We start from the raw sequence: 13,680 nt of genomic DNA, 5'->3' as shown, positions 1-13,680 counted from the left end.
AAGCTGCAGTCAATTCTTCTTCTTCTCCTTCTTCTCCTTCTTCTCCTTCTTCTCCTTCTCCTTCTCCTTCTCCTTCTTCTTCGTCTTCTTCTTCGTCTTCTTCTTCGTCTTCTTCTTCTTCTTCTTCTTCTTCTTCTTCTTCTTCTTCTTCTTCTTCTTCTTCTTCTTCTTCTTCTTCTTTTCCAATTCTTCTTCTTCTTCTTCTTCTTCTTCTTCTTCGTCTTCGTCTTCGTCTTCGTCTTCGTCTTCTTCTTCTTCCTGGGAATCCCAGAGATGTTCTTTGCAAAGGTCATTCAGCCACTGCCAGAATGAGCCCCTTTTGGTGCGCTTAGGAAATTCTTTCTCTGTTCGGAAGATTGAGTGCCAAGAGACTATTGGGCTTGTCTTGGACTTTTTTCCAATGCAGCGGGGGCCGTTTTAATGAGGATCTCTTGAATTCATTCTTAGAATCATAGAATCCTAGAGTTGGAAGAGACCCCGAGGGCCATCCAGTCCAACCCCTTGCCGAGCAGGAAACACCATCAAAGCCTTCCTGACATGTGCCTGTCAAGCCTCTGCTTAAAGACCTCCAAAGAAGGATGCTCCAGCACACTCCTTGGCAGCAAAACCCACTGCCGAACAGCTCTTACTGTCAGGAAGTTCCTCCTAATCATAGAATCGTAGAGTTGGAAGAGACCACAAGGGCCATCCAGTCCAACCCCCTGCCGAGCAGGAAACACCATCAAAGCATTCCTGACAGATGGCTGTCAAGCCTCTGCTTAAAGACCGCCAAAGAAGGAGAATCCACCACACTCCTCGGCAGCAAATCCCACTGCCGAACAGCTCTTACTGTCAGGAAGTTCTTCCTAATGTTGAGGTGGAATCTTCTTTCTTGTAGCTTGAATCCATTGCTCCGTGTCCGCTTCTCTGGAGCAGCAGAAAACAACCTTTCTCCCTCCTCTATATGACATCCTTTTATATATTTGAACATGGCTATCATATCCCCCCTGAACCTTCTCTTCTCCAGGCTAAACATACCCAGCTCCCTAAGCCGTTCCTCATAAGGCATCGTTTCCAGGCCTTTGACCATTTTGGTTGCCCTCTTCTGGACACGTTCCAGTTTGTCAGTATCCTTCTTGAACTGTGGTGCCCAGAACTGGACACAGTACTCCAGGTGAGGTCTGACCAGAGCAGAATACAGTGGTCCTATTACTTCCCTTGATCTAGATGCTATACTCCTATTGATGCAGCCCAGAATTGCATTGGCTTTTTGAGCTGCTGCATCACACTGCTGAGCCATGTCAAGTTTCTGGTCTACCAAGACTCCTAGATCCTTTTCACATGTACTGCTCTCAAGCCGCCTTCTTCTTCTTCTTCTTCTTCTTCTTCTTCTTCTTCTTCTTCTTCTTCTTCTTCTTCTTCTTCTTCTTCTTCTTCTTCTTCTTCTTCTTCTTCCCATCCCAGAGATGTTCTTTGCAAAGGTCATTCAGCCACTGCCAGAATGAGCCCCTGTGGTGCGCTTAGGAAATTCTTTCTCTGTTTGGAAGATTGAGTGCCAGGACTTCTCCAAGAGACTATTGGGCTTGTCTTGGACTTTTTTGCAATGCAGCGGGGGCTGCTTTAATGAGGATCTCTTGAATTCATTCTCTCTCTCTCTCTCTCTCTCTCTCTCTCTCTCTCTCTCTCTCTCTCTCTCTACACCTCTGTGGCTATTTCCTTTCTCAGGAAAATAGAAAAAGAATCCTTCAGTAGCACCTTAAAGACCAACTAAGTTTTTATTTTGGTATATGAGCTTTCGTGTGCATGCACACTTCTTCAGATACACTGAAATAGGAGTCCCCAGGCGCTTAGGTGGAGAAGGGGTGGGGAGGGGGTGGGGAGGGGAGGGGGGATCACTCTGAAGGGTGGTGGAAGTGGGTGATTGACTGACTGACAGCTGTTGATGACTGAAAACGACTGCAAATGGTTTTGCATGGAAAAAGCAAGGGTTGAGATGGCTGAAGATTGCTTTATCATGTATAATGAGATAAGAATCCAATGTCTCTGTTCAAACCAGGTCCCTCCGTGGTTTTGAGCTTGGTGATAAGTTGTAATCCAGCAACTTCTCTTTCCAGTCTATTTCTGAAATTCTTTTGTAGTAAGACAGCTACTTTGAGAAAGCTTGATCATGCATCATGAGATAAGAATCCGATGTCTTTATTCATCCCAGGTGGCTCCGTGGTTTTAAGCTTGGGAATGAGTTCCAATTCAGCAACTTCTCTTTCCAGTCTGTTCCTGAAATTTCTCCGTAATGTAACAGCTACTTTGAGATCTTGTATAGAACGTCCTGGGAGATTGAAGTGTTCTCCTCCTGGTTTCTCTGTCTTCTGGTTCCTGATGTCAGATTTATGTCCATTTATCCTTTGGCGTAGGGTTTGGCCTGTTTGTCCAATATAGAGAGCTGAAGGGCACCGTTGGCATTGGATGGCATACACAATGTTAGAAGAGGAGCAATTCAATAGTCCTGAGATGGGATGTTGGATGTTGTTGGGGCCAGTAATGATGTTGTCCGGGTGTATGCGGCAGCAAAGTTGGCATCTGGGTTTATTGCAGGCTCTGGTACCCGTGTCCATGTTAAGTCTGGTGGTTGTATTATTGTGGGTGAGGAGTTGTTTAAGATTGGGCGCTTAAGATGTCAGTTTGTGGCAGTACATTTTGCTTCCGAGCGAGAGAGAAATTGGGAAAGAGGGCTTCAGGATTGCTCATTGTCTCATTTGGCAGGCTGCGGATGAAGTCACACGTTGGCAGAGTTACAGGAGAGCCGGGGAGAGTTCCAGCTGGAAAGTAGGAACGAAAGCGAGGAAAGAGCACAGCATGTATATAACTCGTGAGTGACTCGAATGCTGATCTGGAGGAAGGGTTCTGTCTTGGGCCCAGTCTTCTTCAACATCTTGACCAATGACTTGGATGATGGGCTTGGATGAAGGTGTCTGTCTTCCAAGATGTCTGTCTGCTGTAGAAATTGGAAGATGGCTCCTCCTCATCCTGGAGAGTAGTGACTAGTGGGAAGAACCACGGGGTTCTGTCTTGGGCCCAGTCTTATTCAACATCTCCATCAATGACTTGGATGATGGGCTTGAGGGCATCCTGAGCAAGTTGGCAGACGACACCAAATTGGGAGCGGTGGCTAATACCCCAGAGGACAGGATCACACTTCAAAATGACCTGAACAGATTAGACAACTGGGCCAAAGCAAACAAGATGAATTTGAACAAGGAGAAATGTAAGGGCAAAAAAAAATATGAAAGGCACAAATACAGGATGGGGGACGCCTGGCTTGAGAGCAGTACATGTGAAAAGGATCTAGGAGTCTTGGTAGACCACAAACTTGACATGAGTCAGCAGTGTGATGCAGCAGCTCAAAAAGCCAAGGCAATTCTGGGCTGCATCAAGAGGAGTATAGCATCTAGATCTAGGGAAGTAATAGGACCACTGTATTCTGCTCGGGTCAGACCTCACCTGGAGTACTGTGTCCAGTTCTGGGCACCACAGTTCAAGAAGGATACTGACCAGCTGGAACGTGTCCAGAAGAGGGCAACCAAAATGGTCAAAGGCCTGGAAACGATGCCTTATGAGGAACGGCTTAGGGAGCTGGGTATGTTTAGCCTGGAGAAGAGAAGGTTAAGGGGTGATATGATAGCCATGTTCAAATATAGGAAAGGATGTCATATGGAGGAGGGAGAAAGGTTGTTTTCTGCTGCTCCAGAGAAGCGGACACGGAGCAACGGATTCAAACTTCAAGAAAGAAGATTCCACCTCAACATCAGGAAGAACTTCCTGACAGTAAGAGCTGTTCGGCAGTGGGATTTGCTGCCAAGGAGTGTGGTGGAGTCTCCTTCTTTGGAGGTCTTTAAGCAGAGGCTTGACAGCCATATGTCAAGAATGCTTGGATGGTGTTTCCTGCTCGGCAGGGGGCTGGACTGGATGGCCCTTGGGGTCTCTTCCAACTCTAGGATTCTATGATTCTATGAAACTACAAGAAAGAAGATTCCACCTCAACATTAGGAAGAACTTCCTGACAGTCAGAGCTGTTGGGCAGTGGGATTTGCTGCCAAGGAGTGAGGTGGAGTCTCCTTCTTTGGAGGTCTTTAAGCAGAGGCTTGACAGGCATATGTCAAGAATGCTTTGATGGTGTTTCCTTCTTGGCAGGGGGTTGGACTGGATGACCCTTGTGGTCTCTTCCAACTCTACGATTCTAGGATTCTAACCTAGATAAAATGACAGCGGCCATAAGAAACACAACCAAAACAGAGGGTGCAAAAAGAGTGGAAGCTAGTGGAAGAATATTTGAAAAAAAGAAGGCATAGATGATAAATCAAGAGTTTGTCTAAATTGATCTCGATATCGTTCAAAGGGAAATTATAGGGAAGAGAGGAAACAGCAAAAAAAGACGCCCGCTCGGGAAGAGCGGGGAGAATTAAAGCAGAGAAAACAGGATAAAACGAGAGATGACAAAAAACGGTATATCAACAATCGGAAGCATCTTTTACTTTTTTATTCCCTTTTTTATTTTTTTACTTTTATCATTATTTTTTATTTTTCTGTATCTTGGAAATTTATAGTTCTTATTTTCAGTTTATACCAGGGTCCTCAAAAGAAGGCCCGGGGGCCGGATGCGGCCCAATCGCCTTCTAAATCCGGCCCGCGGACGGTCTGGGAATCAACATGTTTTTCATGAGTAGAATGTGTTTTTTATTTTATTTTAAATGCATCTCTGGGTTATTTGTGGGGCCTGCCTGGTGTTTTTACAAGAATAGAATGTGTCCTTTTATTTAAAATGCATCTCTGGGTTATTTGTGGGGCCTGCCTGGTGTTTTTACATGAATAGAATGTGTCCTTTTATTTTAAATGTATCTCTGGGTTATTTGTGGGGCCTGCCTGGTGTTTTTACATGAATAGAATGTGTCCTTTTATTTAAAATGCATCTCTGGGTTATTTGTGGGGCCTGCCTGGCGTTTTTACATGAATAGAATGTGTCCTTTTATTTTAAATGTATCTCTGGGTTATTTGTGGGGCCTGCCTGGTGTTTTTACATGAATAGAATGTGTCCTTTTATTTTAAATGCATCTCTGGGTTATTTGTGGGGCCTGCCTGGTGTTTTTACAAGAATAGAATGTGTCCTTTTATTTAAAATGCATCTCTGGGTTATTTGTGGGGCCTGCCTGGCGTTTTTACATGAATAGAATGTGTCCTTTTATTTTAAATGTATCTCTGGGTTATTTGTGGGGCCTGCCTGGTGTTTTTACATGAATAGAATGTGTCCTTTTATTTCAAATGCATCTCTGGGTTATTTGTGGGGCCTGCCTGGTGTTTTTACAAGAATAGAATGTGTCCTTTTATTTAAAATGTATCTCTGGGTTATTTGTGGGGCCTGCCTGGTGTTTTTACATGAATAGAATGTGTCCTTTTATTTTAAATGCATCTCTGGGTTATTTGTGGGGCCTGCCTGGTGTTTTTACAAGAATAGAATGTGTCCTTTTATTTAAAATGTATCTCTGGGTTATTTGTGGGGCAAAGGAATTTGTTCTTCTTCTTTTTTTCAAAATATAGTCCGGCCCCCCACAAGGTCTGAGGGACAGTGGACCGGCCCCTTTACTGAAAAAGTTTGCTGACCCCTGGTTTATACAGTATATATATATATATATTCAGTTTTTGTATATATAATTTACAGTATAGTTATATATCTCTTTTGTGTTTTTTTCTTTGACTTTATTTCATGTTTTCTGTGTATCGACGTTATTCTGTATTTAGGTTATATATGATGTTTTTTTTTTTAACGTACTGTTTTAAAAGAAAGAAAGAAAGGTTTGTGGTTTTTTTTTTTTTTAAAAAAGGAAGATTTCCACGGTGCAAAAATGCGGTCAAAGAAGAAAAGGACGAGTACAAAGAAGTCTCTTTCACAATCTCTCTCCGCGCAGCCTCGCTCCATTTGCAAACTGCACCAGCAAGTATATAATATTCTTAATGGTTAACCTGACCCTGCTTCAATGCGCCACTTCATTTCCTAAGCTCACATCACCATTTCGCAATAGATCCTAGTTGCTTGCCAAATACCTGCTTGCAGGGTGGATTTGATTTAAATCAAACTGATTTAAATCACGATTTAAATCACGATTTAAATCCCTAGTCGGTAAGGCTTGATTGAAATCATCCTGTAGTTTTCCACATCAAGGCTAATTCTTGCTGGTATAACCTTAATAGGCAAGTAGTTGAAGATTTTTAGAATCACAACTTTTCCTGTTAGTTTTTTTATCCCCAGTTGAATGGGTTAATCGTTCATCTTTGGACCACTTTACTGTTGTACTTAGGAAGGTTATCCTGACAGTAAGAGCTGTTTGGCAGTGGGATTTGCTGCCAAGGAGTGTGGTGGAGTCTCCTTCTTTGGAGGTCTTTAAGCAGAGGCTTGACAGGCATATGTCAAGAATGCTCGGATGGTGTTTCCTGCTCGGCAAGGGGTTGGACTGGATGGCCCTTGGGGTCTCTTCCAACTCTAGGATTCTATGATTAGGAAGAACTTCCTGACAGTAAGAGCTGTTCGTCAGTGGGATTTGCTGCCAAGGAGTGTGGTGGAGTCTCCTTCTTTGGAGGTCTTTAAGCAGAGGCTTGACAGCCATATGTCAGGAATGCTTTGGTGGTGTTTCCTGCTTGGCAGGGGGTTGGACTGGATGGCCCTTGTGGTCTCTTCCAACTCTATGATTCTATGATTCTATGAACTTCCTGACAGTAAGAGCTGTTCGGCAGTGGATTTTGCTGCCAAGGAGTGTGGTGGAGTCTCCTTCTTTGGAGGTCTTTAAGCAGAGGCTTGACAGCCATATGTCAAGAATGCTTGGATGGTGTTTCCTGCTCGGCAGGGGGTTGGACTGGATGGCCCTTGGGGTCTCTTCCAACTCTAGGATTCTATGATTAGGAAGAACTTCCTGACGGTAAGAGCTGTTCGGCAGTGGGATTTGCTGCCAAGGAGTGTGGTGGAGGTCTCCTTCTTTGGAGGTCTTTAAGCAGAGGCTTGACAGCCATCTGTCAGGAATGCTTTGATGGTGTTTCCTGCTTGGCAGGGGGTTGGACTGGATGGCCCTCGTGGTCTCTTCCAACTCTACGATTCTATGATTCTATGAAATATATTAAAGGATGTCATATAGAGGAGGGAGAAAGGTTGTTTTCTGCTGCTCCAGAGAAGCGGACACGGAGCAATGGATTCAAACTTCAAGAAAGAAGATTCCACCTCAACATTGTTAATACTTAACAATAACCATTTAAATAGATTTATTCAACTGAAACAATAGCATTGCAGCCTATGTTATTTGCTTCAACAAACATCCATGTTTGTTAACTAGTTTGGCTAAACAAAAACAAAATATATATCTTTTAAGAAACTTAGACTGTCAGCCCAGCCTACACATGAAAAACTTAAATACTGTCCACTCCAAACAATCGGAAAAAGATTGTTTCTATTCTATTCACTGAACTGAATATGCCTGTCCAAGCCTCTGCTTAAAGACCTCCAAAGAAGGAGACTCCACCACACTCCTTGGCAGCAAATCCCACTGCCGAACAGCTCTCACTGTCAGGAAGTTATTCCTAATGTTGAGGTGGAATCTTCTTTCTTGAAGTTTGAATCCATTGCTCCGTGTCCGCTTCTCTGGAGCAGCAGAAAACAACCTTTCTTCCTCCTCTAAAATCATAGGGTTGGGAGAGACCCCAAGGGTCATCCAGTCCAACCCCCTGCCGAGCCGGAAACACCATCCAAGCATTCTTGACATATGCCTGTCAAGCCTCTGCTTAAAGACCTCCAAAGAAGGAGACTCCACCACACTCCTTGGCAGCAAATCCCACTGCCGAACAGCTCTTACTGTCAGGAAGTTCTTCCTAATGTTTAGGTGGTCATACTATTAACCCTTGGCAGCAAATTCCAGAGATTCCCAAGGAGCAAGGTCAACCTTGCGAGAAAAGATTAATGCAATCTCGTGGTATTTCTAGTATTGAAATGCTACTGTTGTTGTTCATGTTTATATTTGCTATTATGTTGTTGTTGTTGTTGTTGTTGTTGTTGCTAGATATGAAAGGAGCAAGCAGAACCTTGATGAGTGTATATTGTGAAAAGAGAGTGGGGAGCTATGGATGTGGGGCTAAGGCAGTGGTGGGCAACCTTTTGAGCTTGGTGTGTCAAAACTCGCCAAAAAACCGAGCATAACTCGGGTGGTGTGTCACTTTGAGAAAAAAACCATAATTTCACGATATTTATAGTTTAAATAACAAAAATGTATAATTGTAATATATAACTGTATTCAATAAACTCACAACTAATTATTTAACCAAACCAAAAAACCCTTATTTATCACAAAGTGCCCAGAGTTGTTGAGCTTTTTGGGGGGGAGCTGCTGACCAATGTTTTGGAGGTTTTTTGGAGGGTGCAAAAGTTGCTGTGCTTTTTTGGGGGGGGGTGCCCCAAAGCTGCTGCCCTTTCTGGGAGGGAAAGAGAACAGAAATAAATGACGAATAATACCTTCGCCGGAACTAACCCGCAGCACCGACATAGTCTGCCAAAGCGCCAAAAAACCCGGCACAGAACGGGTTAAAAAACGAACGCTGTCACACCCAATCGTCGTCTGCCAAAGCGCCAGAGAAAACAGCACAGAAAGGGTTAAAAAACCAATCTCTGGCTACCAGCAACAACAACAGCAAAAAAAAGGATCTGGGTTTTAACAGCGGAGACAAGCTGTAGCGCGAAGGGGGAGCGAGCGGGAGAACAAATGGGGAGGGGGGGACAACAGCGGCGGCGCGAATGGGTCGATGGGGCGCGTGCCAGCCGTGAGGGCTCTGCGTGTCACGTCGGACACGCGTGTCATTGGTTCGCCATCACTGGGCTAAGCGCATGGATCTAGTATCAGGCATCCCCAAACTGCGGCCCTCCAGATGTTTTGGCCTACAACTCCGATGATCCCTAGCTAAGAGCAGCAGTGGTCAGGGATGATGGGAATTGTAGTCCAAAACATCTGGAGGGCCGAAGTTTGGGGCTGCCTGATCTAGTACAAGCCTCACCCCTTTGATGCAGGGAATCTCCTCGTACAACAACCCTGAGAGGAGGCCATCTGCTTTAAACCAGTGCAGGAGAAACCATAGTCATAGAATCATAGAATCATAGAGTCGGAAGAGACCCCAAGGGCCATCCAGTCCAACCCCCTGCCATGCAGGAAACACCATCAAAGCATTCCTGACAGATGGCTGTCAAGCCTCTGCTTAAAGACCTCCAAAGAAGGAGACTCCACCACACTCCTTGGCAGCCAATTCCACTGCCGAACAGCTCTGACTGTCAGGAAGTTCTTCCTAATGTTTAGGTGGAATTTTCTTTCTTGTAGTTTGAATCCGTTGCTCCGTGTCCGCTTCTCTGGAGCAGCAGAAAACAACCTTTCTCCCTCCTCTATATGACATCCTTTTATATATTTGAACATGGTTATCATATCACCCCTTAACCTTCTCTCCTCCAGGCTAAACATACCCAGCTCCCTAAGCCGTTCCTCATAAGGCATCGTTTCCAGGCCTTTGACCATTTTGGTTGCCCTCTTCTGGACACGTTCCAGCTTGTCAGTATCCTTCTAGTCCATTCCACTGTCCACCGCTTCATTCAAAGCCTTTTTTTCTGGAAATGTGAACCCCCTAATCTGGGTCCTTATCCTCTGGAGCGAAAGATAAGAGAGAACAGCATTCCAAATTCATGATTCATAGGAAAGACTACTGTAAAATTTAAATAAAGATAGACCAAGGAGAAAAGGAAAACTAGTAGATTACAGTGGTACCTCGGTTTATGAACACAATTGGTTCCGGAAGTCTGTTCATAAACTGAAGCGTTCATAAACTGAAGCGAACTTTCCCATTGAAAGCAATGGAAAGTGGATTAATCCGTTCCAGGGGTACTTAAACTGAAGCGTTCATAAACTGAAGCGAACTTTCCCATTGAAAGCAATGGAAAGTGGATTAATCCGTTCCAGACGGGTCCGCGGAGTACTTAAACTGAAGTGTTCCTAAACTGAAGCATGGGTGTAATTGGTTCCGGAAGTCTGTTCATAAACTGAAGCGTTCATAAACTGAAGCGAACTTTCCCATTGAAAGTAATGGAAAATGAATTAATCCGTTCCAGATGGGTCCACGGTGTTCATAAACTGACAATTCATAAACCGAGGTGTTCATAAACCGAGGTTCCACTGTACTATTATAAAATGCAACAAGAGGGTATGCAGCCAGGACGTAAAATTAATCAAAGTGGAAAAACAATTGAAAAAAGGTATCTGGTAGAATACATAATGGGACGAAATTAACTGGAGGGGAAGGAAAACCAAAAGAGAGAGAGGAGGAAGTCAAGTTGGGGGAAATGAGGTGAAGATAAAAACAAAGAACAGGAAGAAAAATGCAATGACTTGAGACACAAGCCCAGGTCGACAATTGGTATGAAAGGATACTTTATTTGAGAAATGTTATAAATGGATACCTGTGGTTTCTTTTTCTTTTTTGTATGGAATTGCTTTTTCTTCGTTTTTATGTGATTTGTTACTGTACATAGTTGTAAAATCAATAAAAAGCATTTTTTTAAAAAAATTCCAAATATTTGAAGATGCCTCCTATTGCATTTAAAAATAAAATAAAACCAGGCATCTCTCCAAAACAGAAAACGACAAAGTGTCCAAGAAGATACCTCACACCAATCCAATAAACCATGATTAAAAGGAAGGCACAGAAACTGGGAGTATTTCCAGCAAACAGAACGCTCCTTTGTAGCAGGTTAGACCTTTTGTCCATCCAGCCTCCTCGGACTGGGAGCAGGATCCTCCCAGGGTGGGCCTTAGGCCTCTCCCATGATCTGGAATCTTCTGCAAGCCAAGCAGATGTCCTATGCCAGCAAAGTCCTGATCTAAACGGACGATCCTTGCGTTCTTAAAATGTTTCCGGAGCGCTTGAGATGACTGTTTGCCTTTCCCTTCAGGGAGAAGGGAAGAAAGATGGTGACAGTATTGGGAGGGGGTTGGATCCTGAGATGGGAGGGCCCGGTGCAGACCCTGCTCCACTGGAAGATCTTGAAGGAGCTGCTGTGTGATCAACTGGGACTTAGAATCATAGAATCGTAGAGTTGGAAGAGACCCCGAGGGCCATCCAGTCCAACCCCCTGCCAAGCAGGAAACACCATCCAAGCATTCTTGACATATGCCTGTCAAGCCTCTGCTTCAAGACCTCCAAAGAAGGAGACTCCACCACACTCCTTGGCAGCAAATTCCACTGCCGAACAGCTCTGACTGTCAGGAAGTTCTTCCTAATGTTTAGGTGGTTATACTATTAGAATCATAGAATCCTAGAGTTGGAAGAGACCACAAGGGCCATCCAGTCCAACCCCCTGCCAAGCAGGAAACACCATCCAAGCATTCTTGACACATGCCTGTCAAGCCTCTGCTTAAAGACCTCCAAAGAAGGAGACTCCACCACACTCCTTGGCAGCAAATCCCACTGCCGAACAGCTCTTACTGTCAGGAAGTTCTTCCTAATGTTGAGGTGGAATCTTCTTTCTTGAAGTTTGAATCCATTGCTCCGTGTCCGCTTCTCTGGAGCAGCAGAAAACAACCTTTCTCCCTCCTCCATATGACATCCTTTCATATATTTGAACATGGCTATCATATCACCCCTTCACCTTCTCTTCTCCAGGCTAAACATACCCAGCTCCCCAAGCCGTTCCTCATAAGGCATCGTTTCCAGGCCTTTGACCATTTTGGTTGCCCTCTTCTGGACACATTCCAGCTTGTCAGTATCCCTCTTGAACTGTGGTGCCCAGAACTGGACACAGTACTCCAGGTGAGGTCTGACCAGAGCAGAATACAGTGGTCCTATTACTTCCCTAGATCTAGATGCTATACTCCTCTTGATGCAGCCCAGAATTGCATTGGCTTTTTGAGCTGCTGCATCACACTGCTGACTCATGTCAGGTTTGTGGTCTACCAAGACTCCTAGGTCCTTTTCACATGTACATCCAGAGAAGCGTACACGGAGCAATGGATTCAAACTACAAGAAAGAAGATTCCACCTCAACATTAGGAAGAACTTCCTGACAGTCAGAGCTGTTCAACAGTGGAATTTGCTGCCAAGGAGTGTGGTGGAGTCTCCTTCTTTGGAGGCCTTTAAGCAGAGGCTTGACAGGCATATGTCAAGAATGCTTTGATGGTGTTTCCTGCTCGGCAGGGGGTTGGACTGGATGGCCCTTGTGGTCTCTTCCAACTCTAGGATTCCATGATTCAATGAATTTAATTTAGGGAGGCCATAGTGAAAGGCTTGCCAAATGCACACCCAGAAAGGAAGCAGGACTGAATGTGGATCCCCCTGGGGCTGGATCCTATTGTGTTTCCCTGAGCAAGGGGAGTAGCCTCTGAGCACACGCAAAGTGCCACTGTCCCTCTTTTCTGAATACCTGCAGGCAGCTCTCATATACCTTGGTTTAAGCAACTGCTCCTGCGACCTGCCTGCAGCCAAACGCTGCCCCTAGCGCGCGCGCCCCCCCCCCTCCGTTTGCAAAGCTGAGTCCCTCTGCACATGCTCGGCGGCGCTGCTGCTCTCCTTCCTGGAGAAGACAGAGCTGCGCCGGCCCGATTGAGGTATCTCCCCGCGGCGGCGGCGCCACCTCCCCGCCGCCAGCCTTGCAGCGGCGGAGGCTGAGCCGCCGGAGGTCTGGATTGTGCCCGGCGCTGCCTACCTTCAAGGCGGGCGGCTCCCGCAGGTCCTTGGCGGGCAGGCAGAGGAGCAGCAGTCCCGCCACGGCCGCCAAGCCCAGCCCGACCAGAAGAAGCGCAGCCACCTTCTGGTTCCCCATCTCTCGCCTGCAAAACCGGAGCCGACGGTGCGCCTCGCCTGCGCTCCGACGCCGCCGCTGCTGCTCCAAAGGCTGCGCTCCGCCTCCTTCCTGGCCGGGCAGGATCCAGGGGCTGGCGTAGCCCAAGAAGAAGGAGGAAGGCGAGGCGGGACCTGACTGGGCAGGTAGAGAATAAGAGTCTCCTCCTCCTCCTCCTCCTCCTCCTCCTCCTTTTAGCGATGCTGCCAAGTCAAACTTGGACTGGGCTTGCTGGGAAGTGCGGTTGTTGTTGTTTAGTCGTTTAGTCGTGTCCGACTCTTCGTGACCCCCTGGACCAGAGCACGCCAGGCACTCCTGTCTTGCACTGCCTCCCGCAGTTGGGTCAAACTCATGTTCGTAGCTTCGAGAACACTGTCCAACCATCTTGTCCTCTGTCGTCCCCTTCTCCTAGTGCCCTCCATCTTTCCCAACATCAGGGTCTTTTCCAGGGAGTCCCCTTCTCCTTGTGCCCTCCATCTTTCCCAACATCAGGGTCTTTTCCAGGGAGTCCCCTTCTCCTTGTGCCCTCCATCTTTCCCAACATCAGGGTCTTTTCCAGGGAGTCCCCTTCTCCTTGTGCCCTCCATCTTTCCCAACATCAGGGTCTTTTCCAGGGAGTCCCCTTCTCCTTGTGCCCTCCATCTTTCCCAACATCAGGGTCTTTTCCAGGGAGTCCCCTTCTCCTTGTGCCCTCCATCTTTCCCAACATCAGGGTCTTTTCCAGGGAGTCCCCTTCTGCTTGTGCCCCCCATCTTTCCCAACATCAGGGTCTTTTCCAGGGAGTCCCCTTCTCCTTGTGCCCTCCA

At 46.0% G+C, this 13,680-nt stretch overlaps 1 protein-coding gene across 1 annotated transcript in view; it reads right to left on the bottom strand.

Moving 5' to 3' along the window:
- ENTPD2 (ectonucleoside triphosphate diphosphohydrolase 2) overlaps nucleotides 1–12,923 on the bottom strand; it is a gene marked incomplete at its 3' end in the record, with an annotated part of 62,851 nt that extends 49,928 nt beyond the window's left edge. The window contains 1 exon segment of the mRNA XM_088665395.1: nucleotides 12,740–12,923. Coding sequence (XP_088521521.1) covers nucleotides 12,740–12,856 — 117 coding nt within the window.
- Between the last annotated feature and the right edge of the window lie 757 nt (nucleotides 12,924–13,680).

This window comes from Zootoca vivipara, chromosome Z2 (genome assembly GCF_965207765.1).
Source record: "Zootoca vivipara chromosome Z2, rZooViv2.hap1.1, whole genome shotgun sequence".
In the NCBI taxonomy this organism is placed as follows: domain Eukaryota; kingdom Metazoa; phylum Chordata; class Lepidosauria; order Squamata; family Lacertidae; genus Zootoca; species Zootoca vivipara.
This window is presented reverse-complemented; position numbering and strand designations above follow the sequence as displayed.